General features: G+C 52.7%; 1 protein-coding gene across 2 annotated transcripts in view; it reads left to right on the top strand.

The window, feature by feature from the left end:
- ACAN (aggrecan) overlaps positions 1-19325 on the top strand; it is a 63222-nt gene extending 43897 nt beyond the window's left edge. The window contains exons 12-18 of one of the 2 annotated variants that reach the window (XM_082450911.1): positions 917-4159; positions 12017-12130; positions 15365-15523; positions 15948-16030; positions 16893-17037; positions 17849-18031; positions 18406-19325. In XM_082450911.1, coding sequence (XP_082307037.1) covers positions 917-4159; positions 12017-12130; positions 15365-15523; positions 15948-16030; positions 16893-17037; positions 17849-18031; positions 18406-18482 — 4004 coding nt within the window. In that variant the 3' untranslated portion in view covers positions 18483-19325. The remainder of the gene's footprint in view (positions 1-916; positions 4160-12016; positions 12131-15364; positions 15524-15947; positions 16031-16892; positions 17038-17848; positions 18032-18405) is intronic. The other variant, XM_082450912.1, reaches the window with a different exon arrangement.
- Positions 19326-19387: the final 62 nt, after the last annotated feature.

The raw sequence follows: 19387 nt of genomic DNA on the forward strand, positions 1-19387 counted from the left end.
GTGTGTGTGTGTATATATCCATCTAAAATCGTCTTGCATGTCACCACTGCTATATCGAACTCCCCAGCCCCCTCCAGGATTCTCCTTTAAGTGAGAGTAGGCTGTAAACCTGCCCACTGGGACCCAGTACCCTCTGTGCTCATGTTCTCTGCCTGGGAAATTAGCCCAAAAATACATGCAAGGTATAATCCCAGCTAGTTATTTTTAAATGCCAAAGGAAACAAGACAGAAAGAAAATAATGTAACCATGATTATTTAGGATGGTGGGGTTTTCTTTTCTTTTCTTTTTTTTCTATATTTTCCAAATCCTCTGTAATAGGGCTCTGAGAATTGAAAAAGTTGATGTATTTTTGCAAACATCACCTGGCCCTCTCAGCCTCAGAGGGGTGGGTTCCAATGAATAATTCCCACTTTCAAGGAGTATCAGCATGGTAGGGAGAGCTTATTAAAACACATAGTGCCATGTCCCGCCCCAGAATTCCTAAGTCAGTGGAGCTGGGGTAGGATCTGAGAATTCGCTTTTCTGTCAAGCTCCCAGGTGGTGCTGGTGCTGATGGTCCGGAGACCACACTTTAAAAATCATGGTTTTAGATAAATGAGGTAATAATGTGGAAGTACTTGAAAGGTGACCTTGGCTGTCTTCAGTGGCAGCCAGTCCCCCACATTCTGTGACTAGTGTGAATGGCGCCCCCTAGGGTCTCACAAAGCATAGCCTGAGGGTGGCGGGGAGTTTCCTGGTCCCCATCCTTCCCAAGAGGCTGTGCGAGGTTCCATTAGCAAATGCCTGGACACATCTCTGAGTTCTTGAGAGAAAAGTTTTACTGTGGAAGGAATGGAGTTCAGCTTCTCTGCATGAGCTTAAAATGGGGCAGAGTTACTAAATCCACACCTCATCTTTCTTCTTCCTTTCCTCCAGAGATCCCTCCTACATGGCTTCCCACTAGCGCAGCAACAGAGGAGAGCACAGAAGGCCCTTCTGCAACGGAAGTGCCCTCAGCCTCGGAGGAGCCGTTGCCCTCAGAAAAGCCGTTGCCCTCAGAAGAACCATTCCCCTCAGAGGAGCCATTCCCGTCAGAGGAACCATCCACACTTACAGCTCCAGTGCCCAGCAGGACTGAGCTGCCAGGCGCTGGGGAGGTATCTGGGGTGCCTGAAGTCAGTGGTGACTTCACAGGCAGTGGAGAAATTTCAGGACACCTAGAGTCCAGTGGGCAGCCCTCAGGGGAAATTGCAAGTGGACTGCCTTCTGAAGACCTTGACTTCAGTGGGCTCACCTCTACAGTGGGCTCAGGCCTGCCTGTGGAAAGCGGACTGGCTTCAGGAGATGAAGATAGAATTACGTGGACCAGCACTCCTGAAGTTGACAGGTTGCCCTCTGGAGGTGAGGTCCCAGAGGGCTCTGTCTCTGGAGTAGGGGACCTCAGTGGACTGCCTTCTGGAGAAGGTCCAGAAGTCTCTGCCTCTGGAGTAGGGGACCTCAGTGGACTTCCTTCTGGAAGAGAGGACCTAGAGACCTCTGTCTCTGGAGTAGAGGACCTCAGTGGACTTCCTTCTGGAGAAGGTCCAGAAGTCTCTGCCTCTGGAGTAGGGGACCTCAGTGGACTTCCTTCTGGAGGAGAGGACCTCAGTGGACTTCCTTCTGGAGAAGGTCCAGAAGCCTCTGCCTCTGGAATAGAGGATCTCAGCAGACTTCCTTCTGGAGAAGGTCCAGAAGCCTCTGCCTCTGGAGTAGAGGACCTTAGTGGACTTCCTTCTGGAAGAGAGGGTCTAGAGACCTCTGCCTCTGGGGTAGGAGACCTCAGTGGGCTTCCTTCTGGAGAAGGTCCAGAAGCCTCTGCCTCTGGAGTAGGGGACATCAGTGGACTTCCTTCTGGAGGAGAGGGTCTAGAGACCTCTGTCTCTGGAGTAGAGGACCTCAGTGGACTTCCTTCTGTAGGTGAGGATCATCTAGAGACCTCTGCTTCTGGAGTAGGGGACCTTAGTGGACTTCCTTCTGGAAGGGAAAGTCTGGAGATCTCTGCTTCTGGAGCTGAGGATCTTAGTGGGTTGACTTCTGGAAAAGAAGACTTGATTGGGTCAGCTTCTGGAGTCTTGGACCTTGACAGAATACCTTCTGGAACTCTAGGAAGTGGGCAAGCTCCAGAAGCAAGTGGCCTTCCCTCTGGATTTAGTGGTGAGTATTCTGGGGTGGACCTTGGAAGTGGCCCATCTTCTGGCCTTCCTGACTTCAGTGGACTTCCATCTGGGTTCCCAACTGTCTCCCTAGTGGATACTACATTGGTGGAAGTGGTCACAGCCACCACTGCAGGCGAACTAGAAGGAAGGGGAACCATTGGCATCAGTGGTGCTGGAGAAACATCTGGGCTGCCCTTCAGTGAGTTGGACATTAGTGGAGGAGCAAGCGGACTCTCTTCAGGAGCTGAACTCAGTGGCCAGGCATCTGGGTCTCCTGACATCAGTGGGGAAACATCTGGACTCTTTGGTGTCAGTGGACAGCCATCAGGGTTTCCTGACATTAGTGGGGGAACATCTGGGCTTTTTGAAGTCAGTGGGCAGCCATCAGGGTTTTCTGGGGAAACATCTGGTGTGACTGAGCTTAGTGGACTGTCCTCCGGACAACCAGAAATCAGTGGAGAAGCTTCTGGAGTTCTTTCTGGCATTGGTCCACCATTTGGCATAACCGACCTGAGTGGAGAAACGTCCGGGATCCCTGATCTCAGTGGGCAGCCATCGGGGTTACCAGGGTTCAGTGGGACAACATCCGGAATCCCTGACCTGGTTTCCAGTGCCGTGAGTGGCAGTGGTGAATCTTCTGGCATTACATTCGTGGACACCAGTTTGGTTGAAGTGACCCCAACTACATTTAAAGAAGAAGAAGGTTTAGGGTCCGTGGAACTCAGTGGCCTCCCTTCAGGAGAGGCAGATCTCTCAGGCACATCTGGGATAGTGGATGTCAGTGGACTATCTTCTGGAGTAATTGACTCCAGTGGGTTTACACCCCAGCCTCCAGAATTCAGTGGCCTGCCAAGCAGAGTAGCTGAGGTCAGTGGAGAGTCCTCTGGAGCTGAGAGTGGGAGCAGCCTGCCCTCCGGAGAATATGACGGCCGTGGACTTCCATCTGGTTTGTCCACTGTCTCTCTTGTAGACAGAACTTTGGTGGAATCTGTAACCCAGGCTCCAACAGCCCAAGAAGCAGGAGAAGGGCCTTCGGGCATTTTGGAACTTAGTGGTGCCCCTTCTGGAGCACCAGACATGTCTGGAGACCATTCAGGACTTTTGGACCAAAGTGGACTTCAGTCTGGACTGGTAGAGCCCAGTGCAGAGCCATCCAGTACTCCATATTTTAGTGGGGACTTTTCTGGCACCACTGATGTAAGCGGAGAATCCTCTGCACCCACGAGCACCAGTGGGGAGGCCTCAGGACTTCCAGAAGTTACTTTAATCACTTCTGAGTTCGTGGAGGGTGTTACTGAACCAACTGTTTCCCAGGAACTGGGCCAAAGACCCCCTGTAACATACACCCCCCAGCGTTTTGAGTCCAGTGGAGAAGCCTCTGCCTCTGGGGATGCACCAAGGTTCCCCGGGTCTGGGGTAGAAGCACCATCAGTCCCAGAATCTAGCAGCGAGACGTCCGCCTATCCTGAGGCTGAGGTGGGAGCATCTGCTGCCCCCGAGGCCAGCGGAGGCACTTCCAGGTCCCCTGATCTGAGTGAAACCACCTCCGCCTTCCATGAAGCTGATCTGGAGGGAGCCTCAGGCCTGGGAGTGAGAGGTAGCACCTCAGCCTTTCAGGAAGGCCCCAGGGAGGGCTCGGCTGCCCCGGAAGTGAGTGGAGAGTCAACCACCACCTATGATGTGGGCACAGAGGCATCAGGTTCACCTTCGGCTACTCCCGTGGCTTCTGGAGACAGGACTGAAATCAGCAGAGACCTGTCTGGTCACACCTCGGGGTTGGATGTTGTCATCGGCACCACCATCCCGGAATCCAAGTGGACTCAGCAGACCCAGAGCCCTGCAGAGGCGCATCTAGAAATCGAGTCCTCAAGCCCCGTGCACTCAGGAGAAGAGATCCAAACAGCTGAAATACCCACCTCCCCAACTGATGCTTCCATCCCAACCTCTCCAGGAGGGACAGATGAATCAGAGGCAACCATGACAGGTATTGTTGGGATTATTTTCCTTTAAATGGGTTTGGGTAGTTCAGACTGTAGCCGTGTAGATTCAAGTTCTGAGCACAGATGAGCTGTGCAGCCTCAAGCAATTTTCTTAACCTCTCTGAGCGTCATCTGTAGAACGGGAATAGTACCAAGGAAGATTAAGCAAGATACAAATATGTAGAGAACAAGCGTCATACTTTGCACACAGGGCACATTTGTAGATGCATGATTATTATTGTTACAGTGGAGTTACATGACACAAACATTTATATGTGAATTCAACTGTCTGTACTTGGCACGGGAAGCACTATTTAGATAGTGCTGGAAATTCTGCTCATGCCCCTTTCCCATGGAGTGAGTGTGAGATGAGAGAATGAATCTGCTGATGACATTTATGCCCCAGTATTTGCTTTGTGCAGGGTGAAAACCTGCACAGTTCAAGGAACTATGAAGCGTCATTTTGGCTGTGTCCTGCCTTTAGACCCTGCCTCCCCACCCTCACCCTGTGCAGGTGAATCCTCTGTACTATAGTGATGGCCTCACCTTGACACAAACCTGGCACTGGGCACCAGAGGCTGATGATTTTCCTTTGCTTTTTGTGTGGGATCCCTTGCCTCCCCCTGTGTACTGAGAGACCTTCCCCAGTCAGAGAGCCCCCAACCGCTCCCAGATGCTGGGGCTCAGGAGGGACAGAGACCTCAGAAGCGTGTTGACCCAGAACCAGCCTTGTGGGCTTCTGGGGCCTCAGGCCCCACCCTCGAGGTCGTAGAGGCTGCGCTGTACCCCAGGCAGCTACATTCTTGATGCTCAGCCTCTCCCTGGGGGTTGCAGACCCCACCACCTGTGCCAAGGAGCCCTACGGTGCTGGGACCTGCCAGGAGACGGAGGGACACGTCATATGCCTGTGCCCCCCCGGCCACACTGGCAAGCACTGCGACATAGGTAAGACCCTCATAGGCCATGGGGGGTGCAGGCAGAGGGGTTGGGAGGAGGCAACCAAAGTCAGTTGGGGCTCAGGCTTCTCACACTGGGAAGGAGAGTACACGGTGACGTGTTGGGTAGCAGGCACAGGGTAAACACAGCACGTCTTTCTAGAGCGTCCGGTCTACATGGCGGTGTAGGAGAAAAAAGTCAAGTAATTAAACTGAGAAGTAGTTTGTTTTTTTTTTGTCAAGCCAATGATTGTTTTATGAGTAGAATGCAAAACGTGCTGGAATTTTGAAGATAAAACTTGAGACTTCAATGAAATGTTGAGCTAGGGCGTGTGTTGAGGAGACCCCGTCACGCCCCGCAGTTCCCGGGAGGGGATCTCCACGGGGGCTGTCTTGCATCATGCAGAGTGGAGCCCTCCAGGAAAGCCCCTATGGTCCCCTCCACGCTTGCGTCTGGGTGGGGTTTGGGTCCCCTTCTTGCCCTGAAGGAGATGACACAGACAGAGCTTGTCACTCCCAGCTCCAGGATTCATGGCTGCAGGTCAGCTGTGACCCAGCAGTGCCCCACCCCTGGGCACCCACCACCCTGGGGCCCCTGTTTGCCCAAGCAGCTTGTGGGATGAGTGAGGAGCCTGGGGAATCCTCTGATTGGAGGTGGCCCTGAAAACAAGATGATTAGAATCTACCTGTCGCTCCCTAAACACCTTGAGGCCTGTGGCCATAAGGACATCTCAGCTCATTAACATCACCACCCTTGAGAAAAGAAATGCCCAGTCCCCTCCAAGCTCAGATTCTTGGGTTAGCTCTCTGCGCTGCTCTCAGGCCCTTAGCCCCGCCCTGTCTGAAGTCAGGCATCAGAGACCCAAGGCCTTCCCTAAAAGGGCTTCATACCTAGGACACATGCAAAATACCGTTACATCATACACAAAGAAGCATTCTGTGTTTATAGACATTAATATATATGCAAAATAACACCTCATAATACATTATATACTCATAATATAAAGATGCTGTATCCTTAACACTTAGACAGGAAATATATATGTTTATATAAACAGGCACTAGGGTGAATACCTATTCACTCTCTCCCGATTTGGAGTCAGCCTCTGCCCACGTGTGGGGGGCCGTGACTGAGAACACTATGGGCCTCCGTGGCCAGAGAAGTTGGGCTCTCCTAGGAAGGTGCTGGCCTTTCTACCGAGGGGACAGTGTTCCCACTGAGCCATAGTGACCCCAGGGGCTATAGACATACCCCTCTGTCGTCCACCCCCAAGGGGAAGGCAGAGCACTGCCTCTGTCCTGGGAGAGCCCGCCCCTGATGAAAACTTGGGGAGACCTTGTGCGCTTTCCAGCACACAAAGTCTTCAGTCGGCAGTGGGAGTGGCTCTGTCTGTCCCGTGAGCAGTGCCCCTGGGGGGCATCGTGCCAGGTGTGCAGACACGTCCCCCCCTGGGTCTGGGTGTGCAGGTAGAGAGCAGCAGGGGGCCCATCTTGGGTGAAGTGTTGTGGAGCTCAGCTCTGTTGGCCAGCTCAGCCTGGGTCAGCGAGGAACAGACTCAGAGCCTGACAGGACTTCCGGGGTGGGGACAGCCACCAGGACCCCTTGCCCTCTTTTGGTATCTTCTGACACCTCTCTCCATTCTTAGCAACTGCTTCCCCAACCTGATGCTTGAAGCAAAAATGTGACACTGGTATCAGAAGTCACACAGCAAGCCTCATGTCCTGGCACCTCTGAAATTAGAAGTAGGTGACAATGGCCCTTAACTAATCTGCTATAAGGACAACTTTTCTCTAATGGTGTATATTTCCAAAGGGCTTTCTTTCCCACAGTTTCTTCCTAGGCAGCTCTGAGAGCTTGGTAATCATCCCCATTTGAAACTGCAGCACAGAGAGGTTAAGTGATTTGCCTAACTTCACTGAGCAAGTCCAATCAAGAACTGAGGTGTTCGCTGTTTAACACACTCGGTTAAATAAGAAGCCTTCTCTTGAACATAACAACCGGTTGTCGGTCTTAAAGAGCTAGAAGCCAGACTTCAGGGGAACCAGAATGAAGAACAGCTGTAGAATTGGAGTTGGTCCAACTAGACACTCACAGACAAGCCCTCACTACCTCATTTGTAAATAGGGTCAAAGGTAGTGGTTCTCAGCTTTAAAAAAATTCTGATGCCTGGGTCCCACCCCCGCAGATTCTGATTGGAATGGTCCTGTGGCCTTGGCACTGGGGTTTTTTAAACTCCCAAGTGACTCCAGTGTGCAGGCAGAGCTGAGAAACACTGCTATGAGGATTAAGATCGTCTGTGTACATCTGACCAGTTCCCCTTCCCCATCTCTCAAGCCACTGATTACAAAAAGCTTTGTCATCTCTAAAGGGCAAGTGGTAAGAGTCATCCACATGCAAAATCTGGGGTCTCATTGCCCATGGCTGTACCCCTGGTGTTCCAAGTCGCTCCTGTTCAATTCAAGCTCAAGATTTGGTGCTTCCAAAAGGACTGCAGAAGGTGTCCAGTATCCACAGATCACCCACCTGTCATCTGGCTCTAGAACTGGGAACCACAGGTTGTTAAAAGACCGTATAGATCAGTGTCATCTTGTTTAGTCAGCGTTCCGTAAAGAAGTTCTTGATAAATTATTAATCTCTACTCTTTACATCAAAATAAATATGTTTAATGAATACTTAGATTCTTTAGCAATTAAAAGCAGGACTGGGGACTTCCCTGGCGGTCCAGTGGTTAAGACTCTGCGCTTCCCACTGCAGAGGGTCAGGGAATTAGGATTCCGCATGCCTAGCAATGTGGCCAAAAAAAAAAAAAGCAGGACTATCCTATTCGGATCCACTTAAAAAGCAGAAGCATCTTCCCTACCTCCATTGCTAATACAGTACTTCCTGTGGGGATTAGATTTCTGATTCTGAGGTTTCAATCCTGGCTACTCCTTAGAATCATCTGGGACATTTTTAAAAAGCACTATACCTGGGCCCCGCCCTGAGCTATTCTGATTCACTTGGTCTGGGGTGGGACTCTGGTGGTGTTGGTAATTTTTTTTAATCTAAAGATTATACCACAGTGATTCTAATGGGCAGCTAAATTTGAGAAATCAGATCTCACGTCCAATTTCCCAGCAATCACTGTCATTGCCTGGATTTCTCTAAACTCCTTGGTTAGAAGGGCATGAACTTAAAATTTAATCAGCCTCTTTTCTGTTTAACTGACATCTTTTACTTTGTGGGCTTGGGGTTCTGATCGATGACCTGACCCTGTCTCTCCCCATAGTGGGGTGATATTTGAATTCCAGTGACACCTTATCCCTGGGAGGTGGGGGGAAGTGCTTTCCAAGCAAGTGAAAATACAGGGTTACAAGTGAAAATACAAATTACACCTTCTTGACTTGACTTAACCAAGAAGTCCATGGGCAGATTTTAACAGGCAACTAATTGAATTTAGCAGGATATTAAAGTTACATTCAAGATCAAACTTTAAAAACATAAACAACTTGATAGTATAAATAACTATAACATACTTTTAATCTAATCATGTTTGTTTTTAAAGCAAATTGGAACTGATAAATATGCTCTTGTAATCCTTCTGTCGATTGTGATACACCAGAAAGTGAGTGTACATATTCAATTCTGTTCATCCTGATTGATCCTAGGTCTTTGCAGGGTGCAGAGCATCTACTGAGCTAAGAAATTGTCTCTGTGCTTCTTGAGGAGATTTTCCCTCTATCCTTGTCCAGGAAAGTCATGTCCAGGGTCACCACATACAGCTGCACAGGTTGTACACTGAACAACTTGAGGGGTACCATTCATACCATGCTATTTACAAGTGGCAACCCCTTTGGTTGGGTATCACTTGAGTAAAAGCGCCTGCTGTCATTCCATTCAACCTTTTCTATGAACAAAACAAACTCTAACTTGGAAATCCTGGGCTCTGACCCAGACAACAGCTGGACAAGACCTCTTCAGGGTGGAGACCTGTGGTCTCCTATTCAGACGCCAAAGTGATTATTTGCAAGTATCTTTATTTCCCTCACCTTTACCAGGGTTCTCAGTTATTTTCTCCCTTAAGTTAGAGATATCACTAGAGGGCCTTGTTCAGGAACAAACCATCCCTTTTGATTAGAGTAGAGAGAAGAGGACTCAAAGTCCCTGCTTAGTGATGACCGGTGAGCCCTTGGCTGGGGAAGCAGAAATGGTAATGAGATGCTGAGATCCAGGACTCCAGTGTCTCTCTCTCTCTCTCTCCATGTGGAACAGAGGCCCAGCTTTCATCCTCATGGTCTAATTCTCTCCTCCATCTTCTCCAATCTGTCTCCCCCACTTACCAGCATGGGCAGGTCACTTCATTTGTTTTCTTATCTGTAAAATGGCCCAGCGACGGCCATGCCATAGGGCCGCTGGGAGGATAAGTGTGTGAGAGACATAGTGTCTGGCTCAGAGAAGATTTTGGGGAGATATTGGATCCCTCTCTTTCCTCTCTTCTTTCACACCGTCTGCCCGTTGCCCAAAGCCCTTCCCGTCCTCCATCTGCCGTCACCTTGTCTGGGGTACCCAAAGTACAGCAGGGCCCAGCCCAACCCTTCTCATGGTTCCAGAAGACAAGCAATGTTCTAACTGCCTTCACAGAAAGAGGTGGGCAAATCAGGGCCAGAGTGGCTCTTCCAGCCAGTGGAAGGGGAGAGGACGCACCACAAGCCTGAGAAGGCCCCACACAGGATGCTCAGCCCTCTCCCTACTGCTGAAGGCCTCTCTAAGCTGCCCCAGTGCCACTCACAGGCTCTGGTCTTCAGGATTATGACCCTTCCTTTCCTCCTCATCTGTGAATCCAGGGCCCTGCATAAAACAGCTTCTGAGCCCGGGAACCTGGTTCCTTGGGTTTCAGTCTCTGCAGACTTGTCAGATCCTGTGCCCTGGCCAAACACCAAAGGAAAACTGTCCCGGACCTCATGCTGCCTTGTGGGGGCGAGTGATGTGAAATAAGCTTCTGGTACCACCGGAAGCTACCTGGCCCGACCTCCCTCGGGGCCTCCGCCCTCCCGCCCTCTCCCACGTGGGTTGGCCAGAGGCCCCAGGGTTGATGTCTGGCTCTTCTCCCCACAGGCCACTCCTGTCCCCTGCTCTGTACAACTGCTTTAGCGCCTACATTTGCTTAATACCCCCTTGCCCAGTGCTTCCCATCTTCCATAATGACGCTAATGGACGAAAGACAACAGTAGCTTTTCTGAAGCAGGAGAACCTCCCCCAGCTTCCGCCCACCGGCCTGACCTATTGCTGCTACTGCTGCTGCTGGGAATCCTGGTGCATGCTGGGAATCCAAGTGCATGCTGGGATTTCAGTCCATTCCTCCATGCATTTTGGTTTTGCTTGGAACAGTTTCAAACTTGGAACTGTTGATTTCTAGCCCATGGTGTACACTCCCTGAAATAAAGCCAAGAACTTCGTGGGAAGAGAGACATACCTGAGGACTTGAGATTTTCAGGCCTCCCATTGCACAAACCCAGCTCTGGTCTAGATAACATCGGCTATGCACTAGTGAAAAGGATCCAGAAGAAAGTGCTTTTATCTTCTTATCAGAGGATTGACTTTAAGATCTAGTCTGTTCTTATGAGAGGTAAGAACTAAGTCCTGGAACATATTCAGGGAGCTGCCTACGTGGAGACCACCCACAGACACGCCAGGTCCTGAAGGTTGTATGAACATAGCTGTACGTATCATGCTGCCCCCATAAGCCAGTGGAACCCTTTCATTCCAGAATTTTATTAATCCCCTGGGAAGAGGAGCTTCACAATACCTTTTATCATGTTCCCAGAGGAAGTAACCCAGCCGGTGTTTTTGGAGAACGAATACAAAGAGAGTAGAAGGATCCTGTAGGTCTCTGGCTTCTCTGAAAGTGCAGAAAGACCAGATTAGGAGTTTCAGTTCTCACCTTGGCTAATGGATGAAAATTTGAGGCAAAGGCCAATGACTTACCAATGTAAGTCCCACAAAGAAGTTGGATCACAAAGAACATCCTGGACCAGAAGAACAGAAGGAAAGAAGAGTCTTCTGGGGAACAGAGGCTGATGGGGACCTGCCAGTATCCCAGGCTGGTGCTGGTGGATGGCCACTTACTAAACGCCTCGCTGGCTTCAAACACTGGCCTCCCGCTGGCCAGGATGCAGCCCTTCTAGAAATCATGACTCATTGGCGATGTCCATTTCTGAGGCCTTAAACTGGAAGGAGGTTACATGGGGAAATATTAAGCTGGGTTTCTGTCCCTTCCCCCAAGATAACAATGTTGGCTTCATCTTTATAAGATACTCTAGAATCTTATTTACTGAAGACAAAGAAGGTGTCTGCAACCAAAAAAAAAAAAAAAAAAATCTAACAAGTCTCATGCAGATATCCCACACTGCCATTTTCTCATGATCCTATACTCTGTGAACCACTTCTAGCTTCTTTGTTCTAGTACTGCACGGCCTTGCCCTCTTTCCTTGGTTCATAACTACAGAAGAAGCTAGGAAAAGAAAGAGGTCGAACCAAGCTTCAAGAACTGGAATTCCAGTGTCCTTGCTCACCGCCATGTTTGAGAGCCAATTCAGACCTCAAGGCCTCTTGAAATATTCACAAGAGAAGACGTCCTGGAGGAACTCCAAGCTCACTCTCACAGTAGGCATTTGCCCTCAGAAGCAGCAGATCCCTTCACCCACTGGGAAACCTGGCTCCAATGCTCCAAGCTTGCGCATCCAGAACCACACACATCCAAGAAAACCCTTGTTGGATCTTTGGCTCAGCACTCCACGATGGCGGCAGCAGCAGCAGCAGCAACAGTTCTTAGGAAATCCAGGGCTCTGGAGAGCAGCAGGGCTGGCCACCAATAAAGAAGCTGCAATGCAATTGTGAAGCTGGAGTTGCCGGCAGGAGTCCTAATGGTGGCCCTTGGTTTCTTGCAGACATTGACGAGTGCCTCTCAAGCCCTTGTCTGAATGGAGCCACCTGCGTGGACGCCATCGACTCTTTCACATGCTTATGCCTTCCCAGCTACCAAGGGGACCTGTGTGAGATCGGTACGACCGTCTCGGCTTCAGCTAATGTTACTAACTGCTGCACCCCCTCTTCCTCCCTCATCCTTCCCTGCTAACCACAGGTTCTAGGCCCTGTGGGGCCCCCAAGATCCATCCAGACAGCCACTTCAGGGGCCACAAGTGAGAAGTCGGCCCCACTCATTCTCACTCCTTCTCTTGCTGTTCCCTGCAGAAGCCCTCCTCTGGGGCACTGGCTGATCTGACTGCAGAAGAGACATGCAGGCCGGGCCAGCCTGCACTTTGGAAGGTGGGGCTCTGGGGCACCTTTCAAACACTAACCTGCTCCAGGGCTTCCAGATGCCACCAGCAAAGTTGGTGCATGCATCAGACTAAGAAGACAGAGCCAATTCCATGCATTTGTCTTGAAGGACACTATGGGTGGGAGTCATTGGTTCTTGCTCCAGATGAGAGCCCTGGATCTTCCCAGCATGGCCATGGGCATGTGTCTGCCTGCCGTATTGCCCACGGGACCTCTGTGGCCCCTCCATGGCCTTGGGAGCCACCGTGCCACACTGGTCAAGCTGCCTTCCTCTTCTTCTCTGGCAAGAGCTATGGTCTGTCTGTCTGAGAGCTCCTGTGTCACCAGCATGCTCAAGTCATGCATGCACAAGGACAGCTGCATGTCACCTTGTCCTCATTGCCACCGTGACAGCTGCCACGTCAGTGCCACTCCGGTCCATGCTTCCTTGCTCCCTCCCTTGTGCAAGGCAAAAGGCTGGCTAGAGAGAACAGAGCCTCGCTGCAAGGGCTCTGAGCTTCCTCTCTTGGGCCTTGCCAACCCCTCAGTTTCTGCACCTGGGCCAGGCCCTGCCAAAGGGAGCTGTGGGCCAGGAACTTCCTGAGGCCAGACTGAGCCCACAGCCCTCTCACCTTCAGTGTTTCCTAGTCTCCCCATCTCAGGGCCACCCCAACTCAGAAAGGGGGAGATGGAGCTTGCAGTTGCTAGTAGCAATGGTCTGTGCAGAACTGGAAGTGTTTAGGGGCTCAAAACCATTTTCAATGAACTCTCAATTTAGACATCCCAGAAACTTCCAGACAGCAACTGAAACTCCTAATCAGAGTGGGAAGGTAGTTTTGGATTGCATGTTCCTTGGAGGCACTGCCAAGGTTACAGACTGGTGGAGGAACTTCTGGAAGAAAAGACTTGGCCTGGACCCTCCTTCCCTGCAGCCTCCCATTCTCCACCTTCACCCCAAGACTCCAAGAAATTGGTGCATGGGGTCTTGTCTGGGGTGGGAGTGGAGGATTACAAGGATTTCCTCCCCAGGGTGTCAGAATATTTGCCACAGGGAGAAGGGCATGGAATGTCCACGCAGACAACAGCTCTTGGGTGTCAGACTGGGAAAGGAAGTGCCCTGCTGGAGTGGAGGCCAGGCCCACAGAGGGCTCTGCACTCTGATGGAGCAGAGAGAGGGTGCCAGAGCCCCTGAACTGGGCCCTGGGCCTGGGCACCCAACTGAGCAGGGCTGCATCTCTTCTCCTACTCCAATCCTGAGCGCTCACCACCCCAAGGGTGCTTCAAGCCTTGGCTCTGGCCCTGCTCCTTCTTGCAGCCTTCCTGGAATTCTGTTGCTGTTGCCCCAGAGCCTCCATCCTGCATGGCCCTGGCCCCTCCCAGCACAGCTGCTGCCTCCAGCTTTGCCCACCCAGCTCAGCCCTCAGGCACTCAGGTGGCCCAAGAATGGACCCCACAATCAGCCCTGGGATGATATGCCTCTGGCCTCCTCAGGTGCTGAGCTACCTCTGAAGTCTCTCTGCCTTTCTTTCCAAACCCGTGGGGAAGGCACTGGCAGCAGGCGACTGGCAGCATCCTCCTAAGCCTTTCTGCTGTGCTGCCTCTTTCTTCAAAGGCTGTTGGCCGCAAACTCTTCTCTCTCTCTGCTCTGCCCAAGTGTCTGTCTTCCAACCCTGCCCAGCATCCACCCCTTCAGCGTAAGCATCCTTCCCTTCAGGTACTGGTCCTTTCGTCCTGGAACAGCCAGACCAGGGAGGCTGCCATACAGCCTGAAGGGTTCATGGCCCTACACTCAGCCCCAGGGCCCTAGGGACAGCCCTTCACCTGTGAGGCACGAGGGGAAGAAAGAAAAGAGGGTCTTGGAATTCCCTCTGTCCAGTATTGTGCTGGCAGATGTTTAACAACTGACTCTCAAAGAGGAAGGAGGATCCCTGATTTGTAGCGTCTGCCAATTTCTGGGGTATAACACTCTCACGAGGGCCAGTTAAAGCTACCAATGTAACGTCACTAAAGGCCGAGTTGGGGGTCTTCCCTGGCGGTCCAGTGGTTAAGACTCCGTGCTTCCACTGCAGGTGGCACGAGTTCAATCCCTGGTCAGGGAACTAAGATCCCGCATGCCGCACGGAGCGGCCAAAAATAGTTAAATAAATAAATTAATTAATTAAATTTAATTTAAAAATAAAGGCCGAGTCGGGAAGACACACTCCTAATGGCTTTCCCAAGCCTGAAGGAGCCAGTTCCAGCACGCACCTGCCTCTGTCTGTCCCTCTAGGCTGCTCCAAGAGATCCACATCAGTCCCTTCTGCTGAACTCAGAATCCATTACCAATGTAGGCTTGGGAGGAGAGAAGCCCTTCCCCTCTTCTCATCTGCCACCAAGAAATAAAATGAAAAGCCAGGGTCCATGGGTCGTGGACCCTGAGGCAGTATCGTATGCTCTGCTAGAGCCAGCTCAGATAGGATAGACTTAGAGATCTGTGTCTTCTTTGGACCCAAAGCAGACATTTCTGCTCCTCTGTCCCCACCCAAGTTTCCATTTCATGCCCCCAGCACTGCCTGCTGCTGCCCCCTTCACACACTTCCCTGCAGCTCCCTCTCTCCCTGGAGCCCCTCAGAGCCTCTGAGCCATGTTTTTCCTTAAGCCTCAACACCTCCTATCTTCCCACCTCTTTTTACCTGGCTGCTGAGCTCTGCCAGCCCTGCAGAGCAGACTTCAACAGGAGAAAAGCTTTGGGGGTGGGAGGCAATATCAGGAAAAGAAAGGGTCCCTGGCATTTCCCAGAGGCTCCTGGGGCAGGAGGGGGCAGGGCCAGGCCTCTTGGCTTCCAACTTGAGCCCCGATCCAGTCGGGCCTCTCCCTTCCTTTGGGGAGTGACACGGAAGGCAGGGTGAACGCAGGAATCCCTGCCCTGAGACTGGCAGCAGACGCCGTCCCCAGTCGGCCTCCAGGCCCTCTCCTCAAGCCCCTGACCTGTGTTGCAGACCAGAAGCTGTGTGAGAAGGGCTGGACCAAGTTCCAGGGCCACTGTTACCGCCACTTCCCCGACCGGGCGACCTGGGTGGACGCCGAGGGCCAGTGCCGGAAGCAGCAGTCCCACCTGAGCAGCATCGTCACCCCTGAGGAGCAGGAGTTTGTCAACAGTGAGTGCGGCCAGGCCTCAGGGGCCCAAGCCGAGAATGGTCACATGGGCGAAGGATCTCCCTTGGCAGCAGTCAGCGGACTTGGGCCCAGTGAGGCGGCAGGGGTCGGGGGCAGGGAGGGAGGGAAGGGCATTTCCGCTGCCTGAGGGGCCAAGGGCTCTGGCTGCAGCCAGGACAGCCCACTGTCTGTCAGAGTCAGCCCTGGATTAACCCCGACTCTGTCATCAGTCCATGTCAGCTCAGGGAGATGGTCCAAATGCACTCCAAACATGCAGGTGCTAAGACCCTTGTCAGGACCCTGGAGGCAGGTGTCACGCTCCTAGGAGCCCACCCAGCTCCTGCCACCCCTCCATCCCCTCTGTCTCTACGAGCTCAAGTTTCTCAGACACCTTCAGGGCGCCCCATACCCACGTCCTCTCTCCAGACAATGCTCAGGACTATCAGTGGATCGGCCTGAATGACAAGACCATCGAAGGAGACTTCCGCTGGTCAGATGGACACTCCATGGTGAGTTCTGCTGGGGGCACCCGGGATAGTTGGCGGCCCAGAGGAGATGAATAAAGACCCCCAGAGAGAGACACATTCAAATCACATGCAAACATTCACTGAGCAGCTTCTGGACCGGGAGCCCTGAGATCAGAGATTGTGTCTCGTTCTTGTCCCTTTAGAGACCAGCCCAGGGCTGGACAACTGAATAATGGCATGAAAGGAAGGGTGAGGGATGAGGAAGGCAATGAATAAAGGAAGGCAAACCACCAAGAGGGAACATGGAAGCTTTAGAGTGGTTCCTTGCCCACAGAGAACTCGAGTCCACTCAAGGAGACAGACAGACAGATAGAAAGCAACATAGATGCCAGCTGAACAGTACACATAGTAAATGGTGGAGGTCAGCAAAGGACCTCAGGGAAGGCTCCCTGGAAGAGGCGAATATGAACAGGGTCATGTGGGAGGGGAGCAGTTACATTAGAGGAAAGGGGACTTGTTTGTCCCTGAGTCAGGCTAGAGGGAGAAGCCTGGGAAGGCAGAGTCTGGACTTGGGAGCCATATGTCTACCTCCCAGTCCTGCCCAGGCAGGCAGCCTGGGTGACCAGCCCCATTGGCCCATATGGAAGAGGAGAGTGTCGTCAGCTCATTAACAGGGACTGCGAGTGCTGGGGGCTCTGAGTTCCTGACAAGGACCACAGCCAGGCGGTGTGAGCAGCTCTTTGGAGGGCCCGTGGGTTCCATGGCACCTGGGACCACCCTGACCAGACTCCCAGCAGTCTTTGCGCCACCGCCAGGAAGGGGCTTGTGGGGAGGGAAAGCAGGGGTCCAGCCAAGCTGTACTGCTGCTGCCCCCTCCTCAGCCCTTCCCCACTCCCACCCACAGCAATTTGAGAACTGGCGCCCCAACCAGCCTGACAACTTCTTTGCCACTGGGGAGGACTGCGTGGTGATGATCTGGCATGAGAAGGGCGAGTGGAATGACGTTCCCTGCAATTACCAGCTGCCCTTCACGTGTAAAAAGGGCACAGGTAAGCAGCAGCCTGGGAGGGATAAGCAGCGTGGAGAGAATCAAGACTCCAGGCTCCTGCTGTGTGACCTGGGGCGAGTCACCCGGACTCCTGGCTGTTGAGGTCACCTCACCTGCCCAACTAGCAGATTGGAGCTGACCTGGGGGGCCACTCCCAATGCCAGCATCCCAGAGCTGATGGAAAGGGCCAGCCCACTAGGGACAGGGAGAGGGTGAAGGTCCCAGGAGGACAGACCCTCTCCACACATACAGTGCCTTGGATATCAGCACAGAAAGTCACCCACAATCACACATAGGTTGGGAGCCTCCCTGTCTGGGGTTCCCAAGCCCATCAGTCGCAGAGTCGGAGTTGTCAGCCTTGATCATCAGCTTTAAGTCTGTGGACATCTAGGTGCGAGTAGGACACTCCCCACCTGTTCCTGCTCCTGGCCTCGTTCCCCTCCCTTGCCCCCCGAGGCCTCCTTTAGTTCTCACTTTCCCCTGCATCACTGTTTTCATAGAGAAGTCACAGACAGTCTGCCCGGCTCTCGCCCTCTTTCCCCCCCTTTCTCCCTTTTACTCCCTTACTGCTGCTCTAAATCATCGAGGAACTCAAATGTTAGAACCAGTGTTTTCCAGATTCTTAGTGCGGCATGAAAGCACCCCTTCCCCAGCAGTCAGGGCTCACGGCTGGGTGTTCAGGCTCTGTGCCCCTTCCTTGGGCTCTGAGCCCATCTCCTCACAGCCAGAGGGGGGCATACTGGCTCATGACCAGCATGGGGCATCACGGGAGACCCTCTGAGAGCCCTTTCTGAAGGGTGTTTGCCCCTCAGTGGCCTGCGGAGAGCCCCCCGTGGTGGAGCACGCCAGGATCTTCGGGCAGAAGAAGGACCGGTACGAGATCAATTCCCTGGTGCGGTACCAGTGCACCGAGGGCTTTGTCCAGCGCCATGTGCCCACCATCCGGTGCCAGCCCAGCGGGCACTGGGAGGAGCCTCGGATCACCTGCACAGACCGTGAGCATCGCCCCACACAGCGTTAGATACCGCCAACACGTCCTCCTCCCTGTCCCCCGCTGTCTGCACCGTCTGTGGGCTCAATCACAGATGTCCGCTGCCCCCAGGGAGGGGGCTTACTTGCACTGAGAAGGTGAAGATGAAAGTGGGTGGCCCACTTTCCTTTTCAACACCAGCCCCGAAGCCCCGAAGCCCAAGGTGGTTCCAAGAAAAATCAAAACCAAGAAGTGGGTAAAGCCTCAGGCTGCCTTCATGAGCCCATGGTTTCTGCAGGGAGGGGAGCCAGCGGAGAAGGGGCAGGACGGGGAGAGGTTGGGCTGGCCCACTTTCTTCCCAGGGTTCACCCAGATGTTTCCATCTCCCTTTCACCCCAGCCTCCACCTACAAGCGCAGACTACAGAAGCGGAGCTCACGGCCCCTGAGGAGGAGCCGCCCCAGCACGGCCCACTGAAAGGAGCTTCCAGGACGTGCCCAGGATGCTGAGCCCAGGAGCCTTGCCAGGCTGACATCCCACAGGGATGGTGTCCTCTCCTTGTCGCTTTCTGTCATATAAGGAATTCCATTAAAGAAGGAAAAAAAATAAATCCCACATTGTGTATGCACCCACCCACCCCCTCAAATCGCCAAAACTGCATCTAATTTTCCTCCCAAATGCCAAAGCAAAGCAAACGTATTGTAACCCGTGGACTGAGTTTAGAGACGTTTCTTCAATCTCCCGTTGTGCCTTTCCAGGGACCAGCGCAGGGACAGGGGGAGAAGGGGAGGGGTTAAGTTAAATAAAGAAGGTAATTTTTTGTTTCCTGACTTATCCAAGAGCAGTGCAATCGTTGGTTCTTTCACCTCCAGGGAGAGCTAGGGAGGAGGGAGGAAGGGGCAGAGGCCTGAGGGCATGAAGAGTGCGGAACCGCAGCTGAATGTATGGGATGAGACGGAGTAGGAGGGCTGCGCCATCTGTGCGGGGGAGAAGCCTGGGGGAGAGGGGGTGGCTTCCAGCCGCAGGTGAGTGGGCAGGAGAGAGCCATCGAGGGATCTTCCAAAGCGTGGGGGTCGGGTTCCCTCCGAGGGTCCCTCTTCCTCTCACCCGGGTCTGCCACCCTAGCAGGTGTCGATCTCGATCTCGGCAGGGCTGGGCGGGGGGCATTTCCTTCCCGGTGGGAGTGCCGCCCAACCCTCCCCCCTCCCTCCCCCACCCCCGGGACCGTGCAGGCACCAGGGTTCCGTGCACCTATTTATATTTTTGAAAACTAAAGATTATGATAATTATAATGATAATAAAGACATTGGAAGAGATCTATTTCTTTTCTTTTCCCTTCTTTTCTTAATTTAAAGAGAAGGCAAACATGGTCCAGGGTCTAC

Source organism: Balaenoptera physalus (assembly GCF_965194825.1).
Source record: "Balaenoptera physalus genome assembly, chromosome: 2".
NCBI classification, from domain to species: Eukaryota; Metazoa; Chordata; class Mammalia; order Artiodactyla; family Balaenopteridae; genus Balaenoptera; species Balaenoptera physalus.